Below are 25468 nucleotides of genomic sequence, written 5' to 3' on the forward strand. Positions count from 1 at the left end.
TACTGTGCCAGGTAATCTTGAGTATTGCGGGTATATAAGCATGAATAAAGTACTCTCTTGGGCCTCAATCCAGTTAAGGAGATAAAATACAAGGAATATTAACTTTAAAGTGAAAATGTGTGCTTTAAATAACAATTCAAGGCGACAATAGAAGAGACTTCATGAAACAGTGCGTGACTCACTGCCCAAAGGTATAAACAATGACTTCTTCGACCCCTAGGCAGTAGTCAGTGATACTGAGGGCATGAGCCAGGTCGGCAATGGCCAGATAGTCAATGGCTTCTATGGTGCTAAGCAGGTTTACTGCAAGGGGGAAGAACAGAACAAGCTTATTAGTTGTTGTGATGAGCAATTTCCAGTACTGCTCTATTGATGTGGATGGTATGCATACCTATCTAGCATGTAGCAGTCAAGGAATATTAAACAAGAGCTCTTTAAAAAAAAGATTTTATTTATTTATTTGAGAGAGAGAGAGCATAAGCAGGGGGAGAGGGAGAGGCAGGCTCCCGCTGAACAGAGAGTCCGACATGGGGCTCAATCCCGGGACCCTGGGATCATGACCTGAGCCGAAGGCAGATGCTTAACTGACTGAGCCACCCAGGTGTCCCTAAACAAGAACTCTGACTCACTCGAGTTAGAGGTAAGAGGCAGCCACCTTCTGTAATTCCTTGTATTACCCTTCTCTCTTTCTAATATCTTTCTTTGTTCTTGATTTTTTTGTTATAGCCTATCTCTTCCCACTTTCCTCTCTCCCTCCCCCGCCCACTACAATGTAAACTCTACAAGAGCAAGAGACCTACTAAGTTTTCTTTCATCTCTATCCTCAGTGTCTGGAACACCTGATTTCTACTAGGCACTCAAGCCACGCTTGTGGATGGGATGAAACTGCTCGCCTACTTAAAAGAAGACCACAGTCACAGACCAGAGAGTGCCCTTTTCATGTACCCAGTGGGGTAAGGTCTGCTCACCATGCAGCAATGATCTCTCCAGACATTACTGGCACAGAGTGTTTTCACCATAAAGGAGGAATCTTTTAATTAGGGACAGCAGGGGACATAGAACTGCTGTGCTGCACTATTCCATCTGGTGACTGGGAAACATATGAGTCCTGGGTCCAGAAACTCCAATTTACTTTACATTACCATTCCTACTTGTGTCCTGATCTTCTTCTTTCTTGGAACACGTTTGAAGAAAGGCCTTTGGAAATGTAGAAATGGAAAGTTTTAATTTAGTTCTGTCTAATGTCATATGAGGTATTAGACAGAAATAAGCAAGATGGAAAAATATGTGAAATTCTGAGTAATCTGCATATTTGGTACCTCAATATAGAGTCTGAACTATCATAAAAAGATGAAAGAAATTAAAATGTGATTTCAAAAACAATTCAATATGTGAGGTAAGAGGACAGCTCAATGAAACAAAGTTCTTTTTTTTTTTAAGATTTTATTTATTTATTTTGAGAGAGAGAGCGAGAGAGAGTGAGCAGAGGGAGAAGGAGAAGAAGGCAGGACTCAATCCCAGGATCCTGGGATCATGACCTAAGCTGAAGGCAGACACTTAACCCACTGAGCCACCCAGGTGCCCAAAGCAAAGTTCTTACTAAAGTAATCCTAACTTATAGTTATGGTATTAGAGTTTATAAAACCTCTTTCACATTATCTTACTCTTTCTACAACCCAAACCTTACCTATTCAGCATTTGATTCATGGACATTTTGTTGAGGGCCAGGCACTTCTTCTTAGGTCTGGGAATTTGGAGGAATTCACCATAACCACAAGAAAAGGCTACGTGCCACAAGGAGAGGGCGTTATGGGCGCATACCCAAGGGGCACTTACTGGAGCAGTAGGAGTCAAAGAAGGCTTGTGAGAGGAGGAGAACAAGTGGATGAATCCTGCATGAGTAGGAATTTGCTGTTGAAGAAGACAACGCAGGGTGCAGTGGCAAGGGAGAGTGAGAGCACAGGGTGCACCAGGAGCTTCGGTGACTGAGACTTGTTCTAAGAGGTGAGCAGAAAGGAGTGGGGAGCCATGAGACAGGAGGCTGCACAGCAGCCAGAGGGTGGAAAGAAAAAGGCCTTGAATTCCATGCCAGGAAAAGACATGATCCTCTGAAGACAATGGGGACACACTGAACAATTTTAAGCAAGAAGCAGAGATAATCAGATACTGCAGCTATTCTTAGTTGCGTACCAGTAGAAATCCTCATCTTGTTCCTAAGGAATCCCACTTTTTTCTCGTATATCAGGAGGCTACATTTTCAGTGATGACCGGGTTCTCTTCTAGGCCCAGAAAGTAGAATTGGGTCAATATAAGCCAATGTTGGTAATTCCACTCCACTGCCACTGCCTGATTCAGCCACAGACATATTTTACAGTTTTGGCCAATGAGACTATGGAAAAATCTGCTTTGCAGCTTCTGGGTGAGACTGCCTCACGATTCAAAAGATGGACCCATCAGGACATTCTCTCTCCCACTATTGCACAATGTGTGAGAATTTGTTGCTTAGAACAACTGCAGCTATCTTGGGACCAGGAGGCGACAAGCTTGAAGACAAAAGTCAACATGCTGAGGACGGCAAAGTGGAAAGATGTAAAGGACCAAGGTCCTTGATGTGGTAGATGACTAAATCAAGCATTCTGTAACCACCCATTCCAGAGCTCTTTTTAAGTGAATTTAAAAATCTCCTTACTGCCATTCTAAGTGGGGTCTTCTGTTTTATTTTGCAGGCAAAAGCAACCCAACTGATAGACTCATTTTCAATGTAGAAAGTTCATTTTGGAAGCAGTGAGCCAGATAGATGGAAGGGAACCAAGAATGTAGGTTGGGATGGTAGTAGGAAGCTGCCATAGGAAAGTCAGTGAATACTGATGAGACAAGGTCTGTGCGGTGGAAGAGAGTGAACAGGTTTAAGAAATAAATGAAATTCAGAGTAAATGGGACTTAGAGACCATTTTGATGTATGCTCTGGATGATTGTGTCGTTTCTGGATGGTTCTACCAGTCAGTGAGATAAGGGACAGAGGAGGAGAAGGAATGCACATTGAGGCTTGGTGGTTACCATATCTGTTTTGCATATAAGATAACCAAGTCTAACTCAGTAGAATGTAGAGTGTGTGAGAGTACAGATCTTGTCTATCTTCTTTACTACTGATTCCCCACTGCCGTACAGCAGATAATTAGTAAGAATGCTTAATAATAAATGAGTTCAGACATACAGATGACCAACAGACACAAAAAAGATGCTCAACATCATTCATCAACAGGCAAATGTAAGTCAAACACACAATGAGATATCATCCCACACCTGTCAGAATGGCTAGTATCAAAAAGATAAGAAATAACAAATGTTGACGAAGATGTGGAAAACAAAATCCTTGTGCACTGTTGGTGAGAATGTAAATTGGTACAGCCACTGTGGAAAATGGTATGGAGTTTCCTCAAAAAATTAATAATAGAAATACCATATGATCTAATAACTCTGCTACTGGGTATTCACCAAAGAAAATGAAAACACAAATTCAAAAGGATATATGCACTCCTATGTTTATGGCAGTATTATTTACAATAGCCAATATATGGAAGCAGCCTAGGTGCCCATCAATAGACGAATGGATAAAGAAGATGTGGGACACACACACACACACACACACACACACACACACACACACACACGAATACTACTTAGCCATAGAAAAGAATGGGAACTTGTCATTTGCAACAACATGGATGGACCATGAGGGTATTAGGTTAAGTGAAGTAAGTGAGGCAGAAAGACAAATACTACATGGTTTCACTGGTATGTGCAATCTTAGAAACAAAACAAATGAAGAAACAAAGCAGAAACAGACCCATAAATATAGAGAACAAACTGGTGGCTGCCAGAGGGAAGGGGCTGGAAGGATGGGCAAAATGGGTGAAGGGGAATGGGTGGTGCAGGCTTGCAGTTGTGGAATGCATAACTCGTGGAGATGACAGGCACAGCACAGGGAATATAGTCAATGGCACTGTGAGAGAATTGTATGCTGACAGATCCAGTGTGGTGGTAGCTACACTGTGGGGAGCACAGCAGCACATATAGACTTGTTAAATTACTCTGTTTGCACCTAAAGCCAACAGAACATGTGTCAGCTATACTTCAATTTAAAAAAAAAGATAAATGAGTGTGGCTGAGAAAAATTACATCATTTGCCTAAGATAGTACATGCAGTTAGAAGTCATAAAGCCAGAATACACACTCTAATTCTTTCCAGCACACTGTCCACCACACGCCAACCATATTAGAAAAAGGTTGACTCTCAGATTCCGAAGCAGACGAGGAAACTCTTATTGATAGATATGGAATCAGCGTGGGCTCACGCTCTCAGGTCATATTAAGAGAGTATCTACTTTTTCTATTAATGTATATTTTATAGAAGAGTTTCTAAAGAAAGATGTTCAAGAAGGATGCATGTGAGGACATCTGGAAAACATGGATTATATCTCATTGCTGACATATTCAGAGAGAAACAGACTCCTCTCACTCTCACCTGGAGCTCATAATTAGAGAATCAGGCTAAAAACTAAGATGGAAAGCCCCTCTGCTATCTGGAGTTTTCGAATAGAGACTAGCCTAAAGCCCTCTGAGACTACTCTAGTCATGCTCATGTTGTCTTTGAAACAGTCAGAGAACAACTGTTTCCCATTTTATGTAGGAGAACCATTAAATTACTAGAAGATATTCAGCACCTTCTCTCAGTCTTTATTCCTTTAAGACAAATAATCCTAGTTGTTCTAGCCTCCCTAATTTCTATCATTCTTCCAATATTTTTTCTGCCTTTATATCTCTTTTCTCAGCATCCTTTATTTTGTCCACAATCCTAAGGTGAGGGCCCCAAGCCTTGCTGAGAAAATATTTATTTCTGTGTTTGTTTTGTTTTCTCCTCTCATGTCAGATTTACAAGAATTTAAATGTTTCTCAAAATTAAACTAAGAACTATAGAGGAAGCAAAGTAGAAACCATTGATCTTAACCTCAAAGAACTGATCACTGGGTACTCCTAGTAATCCAAGAACAATATTAGTGTGTAATTCAAATGCCAGATTGTGGGATACAGAAGTGCTTTGGAAATTTAGAAAAGCAATAGGGTGTCATGGGCTATTAAGGAAGGATTCATGAACAGTGATGAATATAGAGTGAGCCCGAAGAATGTGTAGGATTTGGTGGGGAAGAATAAGAAGGAGTATGAAAGAAAGTGGCCATGGGAGCAGGTTGGGGTGTAAAAATACCTAAACAGGGAGTTTATATGGAAAATACATCAAAGATACTTGCCTTTAAAAAGCATCACTCTCAAAGCCTTATACTTCTGTAGACAGTTATCATGTCTGTTATGGACATCATCTAGACAGATGAAGGACAGCATCTCTCCTCTCCAAAGATGAACCCTTCTTCAATCAATCTACTTGGCTTTTATAATTAATGAAAATCATGTTGAATTTTAATTCTATCTGTGTTCTTAATTAGTATTTCACTACTGAGGACATACAGGACATGAAAAAAATTGGGGACCAGCCATCGGGCTACAGAAATTTGATAGGCCTAGGACACAATAGTGGCTCAATAAACATTTATTGAATCAATGGAGGAAAGGAAAGAAAAAGAGAAAGAAGGAAGGTCTGGTCTTCTTCTTTGGGGAATATTATTTCTCATTCATTTTTGAAAAGTTAGGTGAGCGGTTATGTAAATCATAACTTAATTAGTATTTCAAATTCCATCTTTAGGTTTAAGTTACTACAACTTCACGGTTTTCAGGAACACAGGGTATACAGCTGGCATATTTTTATTTTCTTTTTCTCTTTAACTATGGTTCTTCATCTTTTTCTAAAGCTTCTGAAATTTTCAATAGGTAATAAGAAATACAACATAAGCAGTTTCATTATTTCTTCCGGAAATTTTAAATATCAAAAGATAGTTCAATGGTAATAGGGGAGGACAGCAATAATTTGGTTCCATCTTATAGTATTCTAAAAGAAATTAAAAAGACTTCCAAGAAACACTAGCTGCAGTCTAAATGAACCACTAACTTTTTACAAACTTTCCTGATCTACAGAGGTACAGAGGGGAGTGGAATAAAGAATGTGAGAAGAAATAAGTAGTTATTTACAATAACAAACTCCTTTCCCCAGGGGTAAATTTTTCTGGAGCAGGAATGTACTGAAATCCTTTGCATAAGCAAGAGCTGAGTAAGACAAACATTTCAGACACTGCCATAGATTTGGAAGACCATCTCAGCATTCCAGACTCCCCTGTGTTGTTGCACGTTGTGGGAAAAGGGCCACCAGCCTTGAAAATAAAGTGGCCTGTTCTTAGGGTAACTTCTGCCCTTAAGAGCAGGATAGTCTTGGCTAGGTTATTTAGTCCCTCTGAATCCAATACTTCAACTGCAAAACAGGGATAATCGTACCTTCCTCTTAGGATGGTTTTATGGATAAAAAAGAGTGTCTGCAAAAGCTTCACAGAGTGCCTGATCAGTAACAGGAACTCAATAAATCGTAACTTGTATTAATTCTTAAGAAACCATAATGAGGCTCAAATTCCCCACTCCACTCCATTAGTTGGTGATCAGATCTGACCTTACCTCGGCAAGAGGGAAAAGGCCTCCCCACCTTTGTGAAGACAATCAAATCAACCTGCTAATTCCAAACAGAACTATTCTTACGAATATCTACATGGAAGGAATAAAGCTAGAGCGAATTCTCAATTATCCAATGCAACAAAAGCATGCAATCCCCGGGAGCAGGGAGTACCAGTTTCTTTGTTCTACTTGTGTTTTTGGTTTCAGCTCCTTCTCTGCGCCCCCCTTCTCCACTCCAGTTCACCCACAGTCTGTCAGTCTTTTCCTCACAGCTACCACCCTGCAAACTAACTCAGGTTTTCTCAATTTTTAAGGAAAAAAAATTAAAGGCTCCGGAAAAATCTAGAATTCAAACAAATTATTCCATACAACTTAAAAGGGCAAATTCCCTTTCCTTAGACCTTGATCATGATTAAAAATGATGGATATGTAGGGAGTCTCAGACATGTCCAGGTGAGGCACAGCACCATAAATGCAAATGCTGTTTGGAGATATTTCAAAATATGGTTAAAATGTACACACACCATTGAAGAGAATCTAGGTCCTTGTATTAGAATAAAGGAAAGCTCCTTCTATTTTTAGTTATGAAAGATCATAAAACTTGAAACCTAAAATATGCTTGAAAAAATCTACAACATCTCAAGAATAAGTTTTTTAAAAATCTTAAATCCCTGCAGGATGCTATTGGTGAAATCTACTTTGTAGGCTGGGGGAAAGGCAGTAGGGTGGATCTAGAGAGAGATGCTTTTCTTTTTTTTTTTTTTTAAACCTGTGAGATGTTTTGTAGCCACAGAAATGGTTCTGGAAACAGTAATGTTAGAACTACTGAAAAGGTAGACTCCTGTTGGCATAATACAAATACAGAAAAATGCACAAATAGATCCTTTAACGATACTTTTGATTATGGATATACTGAGGGAACAACTTCAGGTCATAGATGCTTAATATCATCAAGAACCCTTTCCCGTGGCCACTCTAGGCCAAATTTGTGAAGTAGTGTAAGTCTGTCTTCTTTAAGATTATTCTACTTTGCAGTCCTGTGACCTCCTGAGGCCTACTCCTATTCCATAAGTTCACCCCTTGCCAGGATTTGTCTTAAAAATATCAACCTAATAAATCACTGATCAGTGAAAATTAGTTTAGTCCAACCTCTTATAAGAGTCTGCATTAAGAAAAAAAAAAAAAACCCAACCCTCAAAGAATTAAGCTCTACTGGTAACATTTCAGATACCGTGGTATTTGGGTAGGGAATTATTTGGGTCAGAGCAGATTTCCTAGCACAGAACCCAAACTAGAAGCATATCAGTAGTAATAATTGCCTTGTACTCTATTTCTCAAATTTTGGTCATGAGATCACCATTTAGATACCTGTTAAAAAAATAACCAAAACCAAAAACAGATTTGTAGGTCCTATGCCAGAATCGTTAAAGCAGAATTTCTGGGAGTGAGGAACTTATAATTTAGAAAAAGAAGACAAATAGGTAAACAAACACAAATGAATAGTATTATCCCAAGTCTGGCAATCATCAGATTATACTTTATGGACAAAAGCTTAGCGTTGCCATGTATTAATTGGCCTATCGGTATTGCTGTGGCGTGTGTGAATAGCACTTTTATTTTAAATCATTAGCCGTCCCTGAAGAACACCGACTTCATTTTTTGGTCTTACCAGGCACTCCAGCTTGGATCCAGAAGTTAATGTCTGTTCCTTCTCCAGCCCTAAAGACCTGTGTGATATTGACAGGCTGCAGCAGGGTCATGACCTCCTCCACGATGGCCCTGGCCTTTTCACTGCCAGTGAATTGCAGCCCAGAGGGTAAGAAGGTTCCCTCATCAGACTCCATCACCAGGCTGTAGTTGGAAATATTTGCCTAAACAAAAGAGAAAAGTGTTTGGTTTGTTATCTGTTGCTCCTTTGCCTTCTCCTTGGGAACTATCAAGCAACAATAATCAAATGCTTTATCTCCTCGGCAGCTCTTGCCAAAACACATGCCGCTCTGCCTGACCTAGGGCCTGGTCTGCATGTTATCTAAGCGTTCTGAGATGCACAATTACTCATTCTGGGATTTGCCAAACTCAAGTTGACTTGGAAGGATTTAAAAAATATAATGAAAGAAAATATAAAGCCTCATATTGGAGTTACTCAATTATTTTCTACTAGCAATCATAGTCTTTGAACCAATTTTCTCAAATGCCTAGTGGGTACCGGGATACAATTCCTCCTACATGGGAGGTATCTCCAGATAGTGTTAGTCAAGCTCAGACAAAAGAAGGTATGCCCTGAGGACCTATTTCTCTGTACCTCTTTCCTCTAAATAGGTATTTGATCTTATTTTAATCGTGAGTTCTGCTGAAGCTTGTAGGCATCAAACGGACAGGTTTGTCCTGGGTTTCTGATGCTGTGGTCGTTCCATCTGTTGAATCTCCAGGGAGGGACGTAATAGGACAACATATGAAACCCTGCTCTCTCTGGTGTACAGCCACAGCACTGGAAACCCTGGCAACTCTGTGAGGCCACTACTTTGTACACTCTTTCCAAATAAAGTCGGCTAAGAAAGCACGCAGTGATTTCACATAGCCTCTATTGTCACTGCAAGAGCTTAGAAAATGAGATGCTGTTGGCCAGACTGCGCAACTAAATTGCCACACAGCCCTAAACTCACAAGTTTAAAGCCCTTAACATTGGCCTAACTCTCTGTTTCCCAGGAGCCATTCACTTCTCCAAGACTGATCAACTACCAACTACCAACTACCTAGCAGAGTTATTCCCAGGCTATTGTCGGACAGCACTGCTAATCATTCCTTATTCCTCACCTAGTACAAGTCAACCATAACATTTGTACAGAGCTTCCAGAGAAGTTTCACATTTGCAATCTCCTTTTATCTGCTTCTATAACCCATAAAGTAGATAAAGCCACTTTATGGTTATTGCTGTTTTACAGAAAAGGAACTGAGAGAGGTCAAGTGACTTGCTTAAAGTCACACAGCTGGTAAATGGTAGAGCTGGGTCTGGACTCCGCTGCTTTCCAGGACTCCATGCTGCCATCGCTAGCCTGGGACGGAGTGATAAGTAAGGCTTGTTGTGAATTCAAATGATTTTTCACTTACATAACAATTTGAGGGTCGCGGTTTTTTTGTTTGTTTTTTTCTAGAACGGATTCCTTTTTACAATGAGTTCCTAATTTGCCAGGGGAGTGTACTGTTGTTGCAAGGACAAGGACAGTGCTGGATTCTAAAGGAGGATGTTGCTGGCATTTATGGGACCGATGGGGTGGCCCTGGGATACCAACACGTTGTTGCTGCTGTTGTTAATGACCGAGAGAGTTAACAAAGCAGAAGTCTTCTCATATTTCCACTCTCGTTTCTAAGGGATTTCTGTCTTCATGGTGCTTTTCAGAGAGAGACCCGAGGCATTTACAATAGAAAGTGTCATCTCAGCGTGCAGCTGCGGCTACTGCCCCACAGCAGCGTCGTTTCAGCTAATTACATGTAAACTACTTGCACTGATGTCTCATGTTCAGGGCTCGCTCTCGTGGAACTGGCACACGGCCGCTAGGTCAGCAAGTTGACATGTCATTTGGCAGTCCTAGCCTTCTCCCTTTATATGCCCTGCTACTCCCCACCCCAAACTCGATTTCCCATAAAAAGGAGAATAGAAAACATTGCGATAATCTGCAAATGAAAATAAAATTGGATGATCTTGTATGTGAGGGTTCCCATACTGCAGGCAGATCCCATCCTTCCAACAAGAAAATGAGACAAAGCACTCCTAACCTTGCACTATTTAGGTTAAAGTGGGGGCAAGTTTGGCTGTCACACCCAACACTATTGAGCAGCCTGGACCCACTCTATTCTATTCTATGCTGGGCTACCAAGGGGGGAGGTGACTGGCTTTCTCCCTCTGTCTCCAAGTCATGTCGTCTTGGCCTCTGGCTTCTCCACCTGTAGAGTGGGACAAATACTCTTTTCCAAAGCTTGAATAATGAGCCCGTGCACATGGAGCTTTGAGCACCTTCAAAGGAAAGATCTTTGTGGGCCAAAGTGAAAGTGGTTGCACGAGTTGAACTTGCCAGGGCCCCTACAAAATGTGCATTAAGGAATTCTTGGCCCTCTTCAACTGCAAATAAGTAGATGTCCTAGGGACAGGGGGCTCTATAGTTTGTGAGTTTTCCTGTATAATGTCCCAGGACGTTGCTAGGAACGTAGAGAAGAATGTAGCTAAAGAAGCTTCTAAAGGTACGTATGGCAGCCAGTTTAGCAGAGAGATAAAGAGTATGGGCTTTGGGATTATTTGGAGTGAATGCGATCCTCAGATTTCCCCATCACTGGCTGTGCGACTTCATGCGGTCCATGTAAGCTCTCAGTTTCTTCTTCTATGAAATGGGTCTGATAATGGCAGCAGTTCCTGGAGTTGTAAGAAAGAGTTCATTGTAAAGCCTGGTGCATAAGTAGCACTTAATAAGGTTGTCCTTACCGGTCTTACTAAGCTTCTGGCCCTCTCAAACTGCTAAGGATGGCCTCCACGTAAACCAGTCAGTGAGCTGCTTACAATGATGATAGCAGGCATTTCTGCAGTGCTGCCTATGTGCCAGACTTTGTGTGAAAGGCTTTCCAGCTTACCCCTGTAATGCTCACAATCATTCTATGAGACACGTGCGATTATATTTCTCATTTCCCAGATGAAGCGATGGAGGTTTAGTAACATTACCTAACATTCCCGAAGTTACCCTGTTAGGAAGTGGAGCAGCCAGAATGCAAATGCAGAGGTCTGCCTCCCAAGGCCCGAGCTCTCAACCCCTCTACTACCCTGTCTGCTGAAGCTTTCTCCCAAGTTTCAGGCCACAAGTCCTCACTTTTAATTTTAAAACACAGGGACTGTACTTACATGTATAGTGTTTAAAATTATTTTTCATGATCATAATAGAAGGTCTACTTGGGCAGAATTTATCATCCCTGCTAACAAAGTAATTTGAAAAGTAATTAGGCAGAGGGAAGAGTAAACAAAACAAAAGCAAAAACAAACAACTCTTGCCCCACAATTTCCTTCCAACTAGGACTAAAAAACCTAAAATAATAAAACATCCTTTCATGCTGAATTAGACAGGATGTGCAGATGTCAGTAAACCAGAATTCTGGCGTAGGTAGAGACATGTTTAATTTCTATTCATGTAGAATTTTACTAGCTGCTGCTAACATGATGGCAGCATTCTATTGTTTTCTATTTATATATAAACATCTCCATATGTTTTCAATAAAGGACTAAGAAAACACACCACCCACCGTCCATGACACTCATTTATGGAGTCATTGTCTAATTGTTAGCACATGGTGAAGGACTTGGGAAAACAAAATGCCTCTGCACAAAGAAACCGGAATGAGTAAGCCAGGTCACTGGGCTGTTAGAACGGCTGCCTCTCAGGAATGTGTCCTTACAAACCTCCGTGTTCCTTACTACGCCATGAATTGCTGGCGACGCACTCAGTGCAGATTTGAAAAGCTGATTGTAGTTAGTGACACTCAACCATCTTAGAGCACGTAACACGATATTCGTCCTCCCTGTTTTCAGGGTGTAGAAAGACACCTGCTTCTAGAGACTGAATACTTTATTCCTGAGATAACCAGCACCAACTGAGAGAAGCCGTGGCTTATAGATGAGGAGGCCAAACCGTTCAGATAAGCTCAGGCAGTATTTGTAAGCCCCCACTTTGCTCTCGTAATAAAGAGAAAAATCTCTTTATTGGGAACCATGGGAACTGTCATTCATTACCATGTAATATATATAGTGCAATGAAGAGAAATGCTCCCAGGTAACCTGGGTCGGCATCATTGGATTAGGTCATATCTGCTCAGGGTTGAGGACTCAACTTTGTCTGGTGCTACAATCACATCCTATCACACTTCTTTTCTTTTTTCTGTTCTGGGAGGGTCAGGTTACTCTGCCAAAGGACAATTTGGTAACTATTAGCATTCTAATCTTGCAATGCAAGATTAGAAAGAAGGAAAATGTTTAAAATACACACTGCATGCTTTAAAATGCTTACTCCCTGATGTAAACACAAAGATGATGTTTGTGTTCTTTGATTTTGTAAAATTCCAGATGATTCTTCTTCAGAAATATAGACTCAAGTTCAACAACATCTCTCTCCCCAAATTTGGTTTCTTCTTCATTGAAAGCTTTTATTTTCTCATAACCTAGGTAACATGTCTTTGGTTTTTACCTAAATTGACACTGCAATCCCAAAATCAAATGAAGAAAAAAAGAGACTCCTAATCATTCGAATTCATCATGTAGCCTCCACTCAATCCTCAAAGAAGTAAACTCCATCCTGACAGAGGCCAGAAAGTCTCAGTACCACTTTCCTGCCCCATAAAGTTAATATTTTACAGATGATGGTGGTGATGCTGTTTGGTCAAGGTGGAAGGCTCAGAACAAGCTCTCAGAAGCACACCATCTTAGGATACCACGTGCCGAGTTGTTGCAATCATCTTTTCCAGCAGTGCCAGTGACCTTGGAATTCCCAGTTCACGGGGTGGAGCTGGAGCAGGGGTTTCTTCATAGAACTCCCACTCAAAGAGCTGTCATGATTGGATGACAGGCAGAGATTTCTCCCCGCTGTGCAGAGCCAAGGATAGGGTTGACTTTCTGGTCAGATCTCCCCTGAAGTTCAGCTTTTTATTTCTGATGGTCGCCAGTATGCAGTTTTGAACATCCCTGAGTACCCAAGGGAGGACCAGGAAAGGGATGATGACAAGATGGAAGGCCGTCAGTTATTTCTATCTGAGCGAAACTGGCTGCAGCGCGGGGGAATGGGCACTCCTGGGTTAGTGACATTACTACTAAAGTTGCAGACACCTAGTGTGGGTTAGCCACCGTTCTGCCTGGAGGCAGAAACAGAATAAATGGCTTCTGAAGATCCCTCTCCAGCCCTTTCATGCTCTGTGTACACACAGAAGGATTCTGTTGCGAGATGAACCTGTGTTTTCAGGCAATCCAATTTTTACAATGTCATTTGAAGCACTCTAGATCTCAGTGAATTCTCCTCTTGAGCTGGTTAAAGTCCATAGATAGCCTTTAAACTTACTGAAAATACATGATCCCTCCATAAATGTCACTATGGTAACAACAGTGAGTGGGAAGGCTGAAAATACGGCATAAACATAGGCTAAAAGAAATATGAATTTTATTTATATTACAGAGGAAATATGACTACTTTATTCACATTTCCTTTAGGAATAAAAAGAATGCAATATCTAGATTATTCGGTAGATAGACTTAAAAAAGGCTTCCATGGCAAGTTAATGTCAATCTCAGTTTTTAATTTTATTCCTGCATGTTGAAGCAACATAATCAATACTCAGAATCAGTGGGACTCAAGATCTCCACAAAGAAATTTTGATTCTTTTATTTTTTAAAAGATTTTATTTATTTATTTGTCAGAGGGAAAGAGAGAGAAAGAGCACAAGCAGGGGGAGCAGCAGGCAGAGAGAGGAGCAGACTCCCCGCTGAGCAAGGAGCCCGATGTGGGACTCAATCCCAGGACCCTGAGATCATGACCTGAGCCGAAGGCAGCTGCTTAACCGATTAGGCCACCCAGGCGTCCTGATTATTTTAATCTAATACATTGGTCAAGTATTTCATGCTTCCAGTTTTATATACATTTCAATACGCAGTCGTAGAAGAGAAATGTCCAACACAGCCAGCTTTGTGGAAGAAGCCTTCTCTGCCTTTTTCATTCTCTGTCCTTCTCCACCCCACCTTCTCATTGCATCGCCCTGTCAGTTTCTCCTCTTGTACCTACCACACTCCCATTCTTCCCCAGGTTCAAATGGAAGAATTTAATTGCCTAAATTAGGAAGCCTTCTTTCGGTTGACCTTTCTTCTTCAACACTGTTACGTGCTAAATAAACATAAAGACACGTTTCTTGTTTTTGATGGTGGTGTTTACTAGCCAAGACGGTGTTTTCCAGTTGACTTCTAATCCCCTTCTCCTGGCTGGGAAGACTATAGTGGCTTCTTTCAGACTTTCCCTAAGGATAACAGCTGAGTTCATCTTCTTATAAGTGGACAGGTTATTTGTTTAAAAAAAATACAGTGTTTTTTTTCTTGTCCTGAAAAAATAGAACACTCTATATTCTAGAGCACAGTACACATTCAATCCCGGGGCGTATCATATTCAAACACAATCATTAATTCCACTTTCTCCACAGCTTGTACACAAGCACTTACAATATTTTTGGATTATGACAATATTCTCATATGCTTTATTTGATCAAGCAGTCTTTACTAATAGTAAAGATGCTAAATACAGTTTTAGAAGTAATTTTTATAAGTATGCCTTTTTTTCTTTCTCAAAAGCATAATAGTGGGTCTCAAACCTCACCAAAAAACAATAATATGCAAATATGAGCTTCACAGCTTTTGGTCTACTCAAGTGACTTCATGCCCTACTTCTCCCCTCACGTTCCATTCCTAACACACCACACCCTTATCAAATGTGCTGGGCCGTTGCACTTTATTAGTTTTTTAAAGATTTATTTATTTATTTGAGAGAGAGAGAGAGAGAGAGAGAGAGCATGTGCACAAGCGAGGGGAGGGGCAAAGAGAAAGGGAGAGAAAGAATCTTAAGCAGACTCCCTGCTGAGTATGGAGCCCAATGTGGGGCTGGATCCCAGGATCCTGAGATCATGACCTGAGGGGAAATCAAGAGTCAGACACTTAACCAACTGAGCCACCCAGGCGCCCCCAATTTGTTTTTAATACCTGCCTTCTCCAGAAAGGATTAAAGACTTCCTATAAGAAAAGATCCTAATACCATATTTTATTTTATTTTATTTTTTTCCTAATACCATATTTTAAAAACAGTCAAACTCTCTGGAACCAAGAAGGCGAATATCACATCTGTGTGGCTCTCTGTCATATTACCAGCTTCAATAACAAAGCTCAGCACATAGTGGGTGCTCAAAAATGTTTGAGGAAAAAGAAAGTCTCAACTGGGCAATCTGACATGATAACCTATCAGCAATTTGAGGTTTATTATTTAGTTCTCGTTCGTGCTGGCAGGGTAATGGGGAAGATTGATGTATCACAGAGCTCTCATTATCTAGGAAAAGAAAGCAGCTCCTTGAGAAAAGCGCCAATCTCCCAGCATTCAATTCTAAGAGGAATTATTATGCGGCTCCTTATATGAGGAAAGTGAACAAACTAATAGAGTCTCCAATAACAGTTTTACGGAAGAGGCAGAAACACTTTTCTTGACATGATTTCCTACATATTGATCCTCAATTAAAGCAAAAAGCAAAATATTCAGCCGTATTTCAGTAAAGGTGTTTCTTCAGGAGCAAACGGTATTTATTCAACAGTTATTGAGATAGCAACAGGGCATAGGGTGACCATACATCCCTGTTTGCCCTGGGCAGTGCAGTTTATATCCTTTGTCTTGGTATGATTATTCAGAGCGCCCCCTTTCTCTTGCAAATGTTTCCTGGATTTAATAATAGACCGTACTGCCAACCTACCTACGAAGGAGTCTGTATATGCAGATGACACAGACAGGCTTGCTTCCTGACGAGAGGGCAGAGTTTCCCTGCAGAGGCAATAACTGGCTGCTGTATTAGATGTGTTGAGTTTTATGAAAGAGACACGTACAAAGAAGGGAGGGTAACTACTGGAAAAAACTGGGGAGAGACTGGTAGAGGAGGTGATGTTCGGCCTGAGTAAAGCCCCTCAATTGAAAATTCTCCCATTAAAACAGGGATCTTGTTATTAGTTTATTAGTGTACCTCCAGGGCCTAACCAAGAGGCATCTAATAATACTTGACAAATTAATAAATGAGTGAATGATACTGTTCTAAGTATCCAAATAATGTTGTCCTGATATGTAGCTTTCTAAGAGAGAAGCAGAGCTTAGGCAATCTCTAAAAGAATAAATATAAACATGTTCTACGGAGTATCCCACTCTCAAATATCGATTGTCCTTCCTAGAATTTTTGTAGCAAAACACTCAAGGTTGAAATCACTAGTGAGCATTAAATTGCAAATATTTGATGGAGTTGAATTTGACACTTGCTTACTCCTATAAATGCTTTCTTCCCTTGGCTTTTGGAACCTCAAATGCTTGGCTCTGCTCATGCCTCACTGGATACCCCTTCTCATTTTCTTTGGCTGGTTTTCCCATCTCCCTGATCTCTAGACGTTGGGGTGGTAAAAAAAAAAAAAAGTAGTCTGAAGGTTTCTTCTTTTCTCTACATACACTCACTCTGCTGGTGCTCTCATCACCTCATGGTTTTAAATAAATCTACATAGTGATGAGTTCCAGTCCATATTTCCACGCCTCTCTCCTGAACTCCAGACTCACCTCCAACAGCTACTTAGCATCTCCACTTAAATGTCTAATCATGTCTTAGTTTCCTATTGCTGCTGTAACAAATTACCACAAATTCAGGGGCTTAATACAACATACACTTATTCTCTTACAGTTCTGGAGATCATAAATCTGAAATGAGTCTTGTAGGGTTAAAATCAATGTGTTGGCAGGGCTGGTTCCTTCTGCAGGCTCTAAGGGAGAATCTGTTTCCTTGCCTTTTCCAGCTTCTAGAAGCTTCCCTCATTCTTTGGCTCATGGCTCCTCATCACATTGCCTTTTCCCTTCCTGCTTTTGTGATCACATTATCTTCGTTTGCCTTTGATCTTTTTGCCTGCCTTTTATGAGGAGGGTCCAACTCAGTAAACAGCAAATTCATCCTTCTAGTTGCTGAGTCTAAAAATTTTGACAACCCCAAATTCTTGACCCCTCTCTTGCTTTTACATCCCAAACGCAATCGATCAGCAAATTCTGTTGGCTCTACTTTCAAAATAGAAGTACTGTCTAATAGCTTCTCGCCAGCTCCACTGTTCTCAGCTGGTATGAGCCACTGTCATTCTTTGCCTGGAGTATTGCAATAGCTTCCTGTCTCCCTGGTTCAACCCCTGACATCCTTCAGTGTATTCTCTACACAGAAGCCATGGATGGATCTAGAGGGTATAATGCTAAGTGAAATAAGTCAGCCAGAGAAAGACAAATACCACACGATCTCACTCATGTGTGGAACTTAAACAAACAAACAAAAAAAGAGACAAACAGGAAAAAAACAGGCTCTTAACTATAGAGAACAAGCTGGTGGCTGCCAGAGGGGAGATGGCTGGGGGGATGGGTGAAATAGGTGATGGGGATTAAGAGTACACTTCTTATTATGAGTACGGAGTATTGTATAGAATTGTTGAATCATTACATTGTACACCTGAAATTAACACTGTATTTTAATTATACTTGAATTTAAAAAAATGTAAGTCTGATGATACTACTCCTCTTCTCAAGCCCTCCCTGTGGCTTCCATTTCACTCAGGCTAAAGGGCAAAATCTTCATATTTGCCAGTAAGGCCCCGGATGGAGATAGAGCCTTACCTTCCATAACTTCTCTGACATTACCTCCTATTAATTTCCACTTCACTTTCACTGCTCCAGCCACCCTCCATTCCTCAGTGATGCTGGGCGCCTGAAGCTTTTTGTACTTGCTACGTCCTCCGACTGTTACCCCCCCTTCCTCTCACTCCTTTCAGGGCTCTGCTGCAATGTCCTCTCCTTAGGAAGTCATCCTGACCATCTTAGACAAAGGAAGACCTCCACAACATCCCTGACAACACGTCCTAACCCCTTACTCTGCTTTATTCTTCTCTTTTATATCAACGATAAGCATTTATCGTCTGTCCCTTCCTGGAGTAATATTTGGTTCCTGATGGTGGGGATTTTTCTTTTGCATTTACTACTTGTGGTAGACTATCTAATGGCTATAAATCCTTCCCATTACTGTATATATGCCCCTTTTCAGTGTGGATTTGACACTCCTTTCATCAAGAAGCACAATCTTTTTCCTCACCCTCTGAATCTGAACTGGCACTGAACCTCTCTTTGGCCAATAGACTCTGGCAAAAGTGAGCCCTTGTGACTTCAGCGCATGGGCCATAAGAAGCCTCCCAGTTGCCACCTTGACCTTTTGCTGCCCTGAGACTGACTATATAAAGAAGGCTGGGCAAGTCTCCTTGAGACTGAAGTAGAATATAGAGAAAGCAGCCTAGCTGAGAGCCAGCCTCAGCTCCCATACATACAAGTGCAGCCATCCAGCCCACTCAGGCTGCTCTCTGAGGATGCTATAGCCTCGGTGACCAGATCAATCTGAAATTCAGATAAACAATAAACACTTTTTTAGTACAAGTGTGTTCTCTGTGATATTTGGAAGCCTGGAGGCTCCCTAATGACAGGGTGCCTGAAACAGCACCAAGAATACGTAACAGGTGCTCAACAAATACTTGTTGAATGAATGACTATCCTATATTACTGCTCCAAAGAAGGCTCGTGTGTTTATATATAATCTGGATAAGTGGGAAAGTTGGAATTTTATTTTTTAAAAAATTAAAGAGTCTGATTTGTAATATTGCCCATGTGTTAAATCATCCCATCTCTGCTAAAGTGGGTTAAGGATTATAACTATGAGCCAAAGCCAAAACTATTCTCAAGAAGCACCTTGTTATTTGCTGAAATACCCAGGTACTTGCTCAGTTGAATTCCCAGAATTCTTCACCAAAAGAATGGAAGAAATAATCTTGGCCAGGAAGAATCTGAGGAAAAGAGATACTACTTATTTGGTTTTATGATTGAAGAAGTCTTAAGTTGTCTAAGAATACTGAATTGAACCCAAAGAAGGTTGAACAAATTAGCCACAAAAACATCCCTATCCAACAGAATCAACTGATTTGTTGAATGGCATGGTGGTATACCCGATGGCTTGTAGGGGCTGGCGGTACAGTGGCCAGCACGGAAGGAGAGGAGAAGCAGAGACATCAGCAGTAGGAAGAGAACAGCTCAGAGACAGTGACTCTCATGAGGTTCATGAGGAGGGAGGGAAGAGGCCTGTGGAGAATGCTGACCCTGGGGACCAGAGCATCTCCAAGATGCCCCTAAGGGCACTATATTCCCTGAGCATTTATGTGGAGAAAATTCTATGACCAAGCCTACCTTTAGACCTCTCCCCTGAACTTCAGACTCTTTTACTAATTTGTGTACTTGACCGTTCCTTGTGACTGGCCAATATCTCAGACTTAACATTTCCCAAACTGAGCTCCTGATCTCTACCTAGCCATCACTCTATCCAACTCCTTCCATTTAAGTAGTTCAGGCCTCAAACTGGGGGGGTGGGGTCACACTTGACTCCTCTTTCTCTCACACTCTAAATACAATCCATCATCAGATCCTGTTGGCTCTTTCCTTAAAATACATCTGGTCCAAGCTACTGTTATCTCTCACTCAGAGAAAAATCACTCTTGAGGCCTGACATGATCTGGACTCCTTCATACTGATGACCTCATATCCTTCTACTTTTCCTTCACTGCATCTCTTCAAGCACATGGGCTCCTTGCTGTTCCTTGTACGCCACACGCATGCCCCCAACGGCACCTTTGCAACAATAACTCACCTTACCTAGAATGCTCTCTTTCAGATATCCACATAGCTCACTTCCTTGTCTTCCTCAGATCTTTACTCAAACACGATCACCTTGATGGAGTTTTCCCCGCTCTCCTGCAACTCAAACTCAAACCACTCCCACCCCACACTTCCTATCTCTGTTCCTTATCTTATTTTTCTCCCCAGCTGTCCCCTTCATCTAACATACCACTATACTTCTTTATCCAGTTTGTTTCACTCCTGATGCAAGAGGAGGGCAGAGTTTAAAGCAGTGCCTGGAATTCAGAAGGCTCCCAGTCAGCATGTGCTGAGTGAATGAATAAATATCTGTATTTATGTGTTTAAACACATACGTGTGTATATATGTAACTGTACACACTGCAAGCACATAACTGGAAGCTACTCTGGATGACCATAGTCACGGTAAAGATGGTGGTGATGAGGCCATGGCTGCTAGTGCTGGTGATAAGGCAAGAGCAGTTTTTCAGATTCTGGTTTGGTTTTTTTCATCTTCACAAGAAAGCACAGGTTCAACAACTAAAGTTGTAAGCTGAATCTTTAGTGAATATTTTATAAAGCTCTTAAAAAATATACAAGTGCTTTACAACATTCATTATAAACGCTAAAAAAATACTTCTAGGAAGACTGTATCGAGTGACAGTAATATAAAATGGCATTAGCTAAATACAAGTGAAACTTCTCCATTTCCTTCAGTCATGGAATAATAAGATATTCTTACTCTGGAAGTTGTGCAGCAAAAGCTGGCTCCTTCTCAAGGGGACATAGGGGCTGAATACATTCTTAGCAGACCCTATGTCATCATTATTTTACCATCAAAGATGAGAACCCTCAACATTTGAGACTTGCTAAAATAAAATGGCCATCATTCATAGGAGGAGAAAAGGATGAGCAATAACAACTGAATTGCCAAGTGGGTGTTTAAATAGAATTTTCCAGATATTAAGTAATTTTTAAAAGAAACCTTAAGGTTTGGTAGCTTTAGTACAACATAAGGATAATAACACACAGGGTAATCAGTAAGACTCAATTATAGAAACTAATAAATGCATCCTGGGACTACTTAGAGCTTTAACAATTGCTTTGCATACTTTGTAAGTTTTAAAGTATTCAGACAAAATGAAGGAAAAATAATAAACAGATGAGGCAATTTAGCTTTGAGAAGAGTTAAGATAATTTAATAGGTATAGTTTAGATAAAAGGAGGCTAAGGAATTATAGCGATTACAGAAAAATATCCAAGTAGGTACCCATACTGAGCTAAGGGAGGTATAGAAAAACAATTTTCCTCATCTGAGAATAGTAATAAGCAGCCTCAGTAATCACCTGAAGATAGAAGAGGAAAATACCTATGGTAGAAAATAGCACCAAATACGTTGGAAATAATTATTCTGGGAAGCCACCCAAGGACCACTGAGGGGAGACTGAACATAAGAAATGCTCAAGGTAAGTCAAATGAAAGCAGTCAGGTGCATAGCCCTCACCCCAAATTTCTCTTTGGATATCTGCAATCTTCATCAGGGTATCACTGGTGTTTGAAGGAGACACAGGTGATTAGGGTAACAATCCTGTGGGAGTTCAGTCTCAAAGTGGGATGGATACTACAATTCCCGCTTCAACAGTGATTGCCACTGGGGAGCTAGAGGAGGTGATGTACAGACACTAAAATGTTATTTGACACATTTCTTGGTCATTAAATGAAAGATCTCTTTTTAAATAGTTTTTATTTTGTTATATTAGTCTCCATACAGTACATCCCCAGTTTTTGATGCAATGTTCCATGATTCATTATTTGCATATAGCACTCAGTACACCATGCAATATGTGCCCTCCTTAATACCCATCACTGGGCTAGCCCATCCTCCCACCCCCCTCCCCTCTGAAGCCCTCGGTTTGTTTCCCAGAGTCCATAGTCTCTCATGGTTCATTCCTCCTTCTGTTTACGTCCCCTTCATTCTTCCCTTCCTTCTCCTACTGATCTTCCTATTTCTTATGTTCCATAAATGAGTGAAACCATATGATAATTGTCTTTCTCTGCTTGACTTATTTCCATTAAGTGAAAGATCTTAGGCAAGTTATATAATTACTCTGGGCTTCAGAGTACTCATTTGTAAAGTGGGGACAATAATAGTTATTTTGCAGGTTCATTCTAAGGTAGGCGTTCTTAATCTGGTATCCTTTGGGGATTCATAAATTTGGAGGTGGTGTGTGACTTAAATGGGAAAAAAATGCATCTTCATTTTCATTAACCTCGAACTGAATTATGAATGTAAGTAACAAACCAAGTAGTTAGTAGAAACTCACTTTGTCACCAATAGAAATCACAGATATTTTTATACCATGTTAGACTTGATGTAGAAATCTCAAAATAATCTTTATATTCATCACTATTTTGAAATTACAGTAATAATTAGATAATACTGCAAGATCTTATTTTATACATTTTTTAAAAACATGACTATATTATATTTACTTTAAAATTTTTGATAACTATTTTAATAAAATTGATATCCTTGTAATACTATGTATTAAAAAATATTTGAGAAGAAGTCCATGGCAGTGGCAGACTGCCAAAGTGCTCCATAGAACAAACAATTGTCACAAACCTCTGTTGGATAAGTGGTAGTTTTATTATTAAGGTAATGATGATGGTGAGGATGATGATTCCTGTTGTTGTTGTTATTATTATTATTTTATTATTAAGCTCACTAGAATTTGTCTGCCCTAGACATCTGGATTGGAGTCCTTGTTCTGTCACATAATTGTCATTTGCTCTTGGTGGCCGTTTAATCTCAATGAGTTTCATATCCTCTTCAACAAAGGAAAGACCTATCTAATAGGGCTTTTCTGAAGATTATATGAATTTACTACATGTATTCTAGGGCATACTATATATCAAACTATTCAATTCTATTGAGACTTTTTATTGTTATTGTCACCAAAAGAGTGAACAATAATTAGAATAGCCATATAAATTACCACCCAAATCAGGATGCCTTTGAGATGAAAGATCAATAATTATGGGAGGGCAATGTGTGGAAACTGGACTATGACAAGTAAATCAGAAACCAATATGCTATTTAAATGCTACTTTTCTGATGTTTTTGTGTGTCCTATTTTGCTACTATAAAATTCAACAGAAAAATCCCGATTTCCTTGCTTATAAGAATCACATTTTTCTCCTATTTTAACATTTTGGAAATTAGAAGGCATCTTGCTGTTGATACATTCCATAAGATACTTCCCAAATACCAGGCAAAGAAACTAACTGTGCCATGTATTTGTTGTCATTGCTTGCCCACGTGCAAATTTCATCACACAGAAAGGGCCTCTGGTAATTCATTTTACACCTTAGCTAAGTTATTTGCATTAGTATCAACACAGATCACTAAATTTTAAATTTGGGTCCCTGATTATTGATTAAAATTCTTCATAAAGTTTTGATGTATGCCAAAGATTGATTTTCACATGAGACAAAACGAAGGCAGTCGAAATCACCAAATCTTCAGATTAGATCCTAGAAGGTGCAGGGTTAGCAAAGCCTGGTATAACCAAACATGTATCTGGAGGCCCCAAGTAGGTCCTGAACAATTTGTTAAAGCTTCCTTAGTACCCAAAAATTGCTAGAAATGATACAGGAATTCAGCAAAGTTGCAGGATATAAAATCAATGCACAGAAGTCTGTTGCGTTTCTATACACTAACAATGAAACAGCAGAAAAAGAAATCAAGGAATCGATCCCATTTATAATTGCAAAACCCATAAGATACCTAGGAATAAACCTAGCCAAAAAGGTAAAGGATTTGTACTCTGAAAGCTATAGAACACTTATGAATGAAATTGAGGAAGACAAGAAGAAATGGAAAAACATTCCATGCTCATGGATTAGAAGAACAAATATTGCTAAAATGTCTATGCTACCCAGAGCAATCTACACATTCGGTGCAATCCCTATCAAAATACATCCATTTTTCATAGAGCTGGAACAAACAATCCTAAAATTTGTATGGACCAGAAAAGACCCCAAATAGCCACAGTAATGTTGAAAAAGAAAGCCAAAGCTGGTGGCATCACAATTCTGGACTTCAAGCTCTATTACAAATCTGTAATCATTGAAACAGTATGGTACTGGCACAAAAACAGACACATACATCAATGGAACAGCATAGAGAACCCAGAAATGGAACCTCAACTCTATGATCAACTAATTTTCAACAAAGCAGGGAAGAATATCCAATGGGAAAAAAAGTCTCTTCAACAAATGGTGCTGGGAAAATTGGACAGCCACATGAAGAAGAATGAAACTGGACCACTTTCTCACACCATACATAAAAATAAATTCAAAATGGATGAAAAACCTAAATGTGAGACAGGAATCCATCAAAATCCTAGAGGAGAACACAGGCAGCAACCTCTTTGGCCTCAGCTGCAGCAACTTCTTGCTAGACACATCTCCAAAGGAAAGGGAAACAAAAGCAAAAGTGAACTATTGGGACTTCATCAAGATAAAAAGCTTTTACACAGCAAAGGAAACAGTCAACAGAACTAAAAGGCAACCTATGGACTGGGAGAAGATATTTGCAAATGATATATCAGATAAAGGGCTAGTATCCAAAATCTATAAAGAATTTCTCAAACTCAATACCAAAAAACAAAAAATCCAGTCAGGAAATGGGCCAAACGTTGAACAGACATTTCTCCAAAGAAGACATACAAATGGCCAACAGATACATGACAAAATGCTCAACATCACTCATCATCAGGAAAATACAAATCAAACCCACAATGGGATCCCACCCCACACCAGTCAGAATGGCTAAAATTAACCACTCAGGAAACAACAGATGTTGGCTTGGATGTGGAGAAAGGGGAACCCTCTTACACTGCTGGTGGGAATGCAAACTGGTGCAGCCACTCTGGAAAACAGTATGGAGTTTCCTCAAAAAGTTAATAATAGAACTACCCTATGACCCAGCAATTGCATTACGAGGTATTTATCCAAGGATACAAACATAGTGATTCGAAGGGGCACCTGCACCCCAATGTTTATAGCAGCAATATCCACGATATCCAAACTATGGAAAGAGCCGAGATGTCCATTGACAGATGAATGGATAAAGAAGATGTGTTACACACACACACACACACACACACACACACACACACACACACACACACAAAGGAATACTACTAAGTCATCAAAAAGAGTGAAATCTTGCCATTTGCAAGACGTGGATGGAATTAGAGGGTATTATGCTGAGTGAAATTAGTCATTCAAAGAAAGACAAAAACCTATGATTTCACTCACATGTGGAATTTAAGAAACAAAACAAATGAACATAGGGG

At 40.2% G+C, this 25468-nt stretch overlaps 1 protein-coding gene across 4 annotated transcripts in view; it reads right to left on the minus strand.

The window, feature by feature from the left end:
* The window catches only part of CPQ (carboxypeptidase Q), a 439142-nt gene that overhangs the window by 63081 nt on the left and 350593 nt on the right, over nt 1-25468 (minus strand). For all 4 annotated transcript variants that reach the window (XM_045805901.2, XM_087864711.1, XM_087864710.1 and 1 more), the window contains exon 7: nt 8279-8480. In XM_045805901.2, the coding sequence (XP_045661857.2) occupies nt 8279-8480 (202 nt within the window). The remainder of the gene's footprint in view (nt 1-8278; nt 8481-25468) is intronic.

Source organism: Ursus americanus, chromosome 9 (assembly GCF_024610735.1).
Source record: "Ursus americanus isolate L20-20 chromosome 9, mUrsAme1.1.p, whole genome shotgun sequence".
Taxonomy (NCBI): domain Eukaryota; kingdom Metazoa; phylum Chordata; class Mammalia; order Carnivora; family Ursidae; genus Ursus; species Ursus americanus.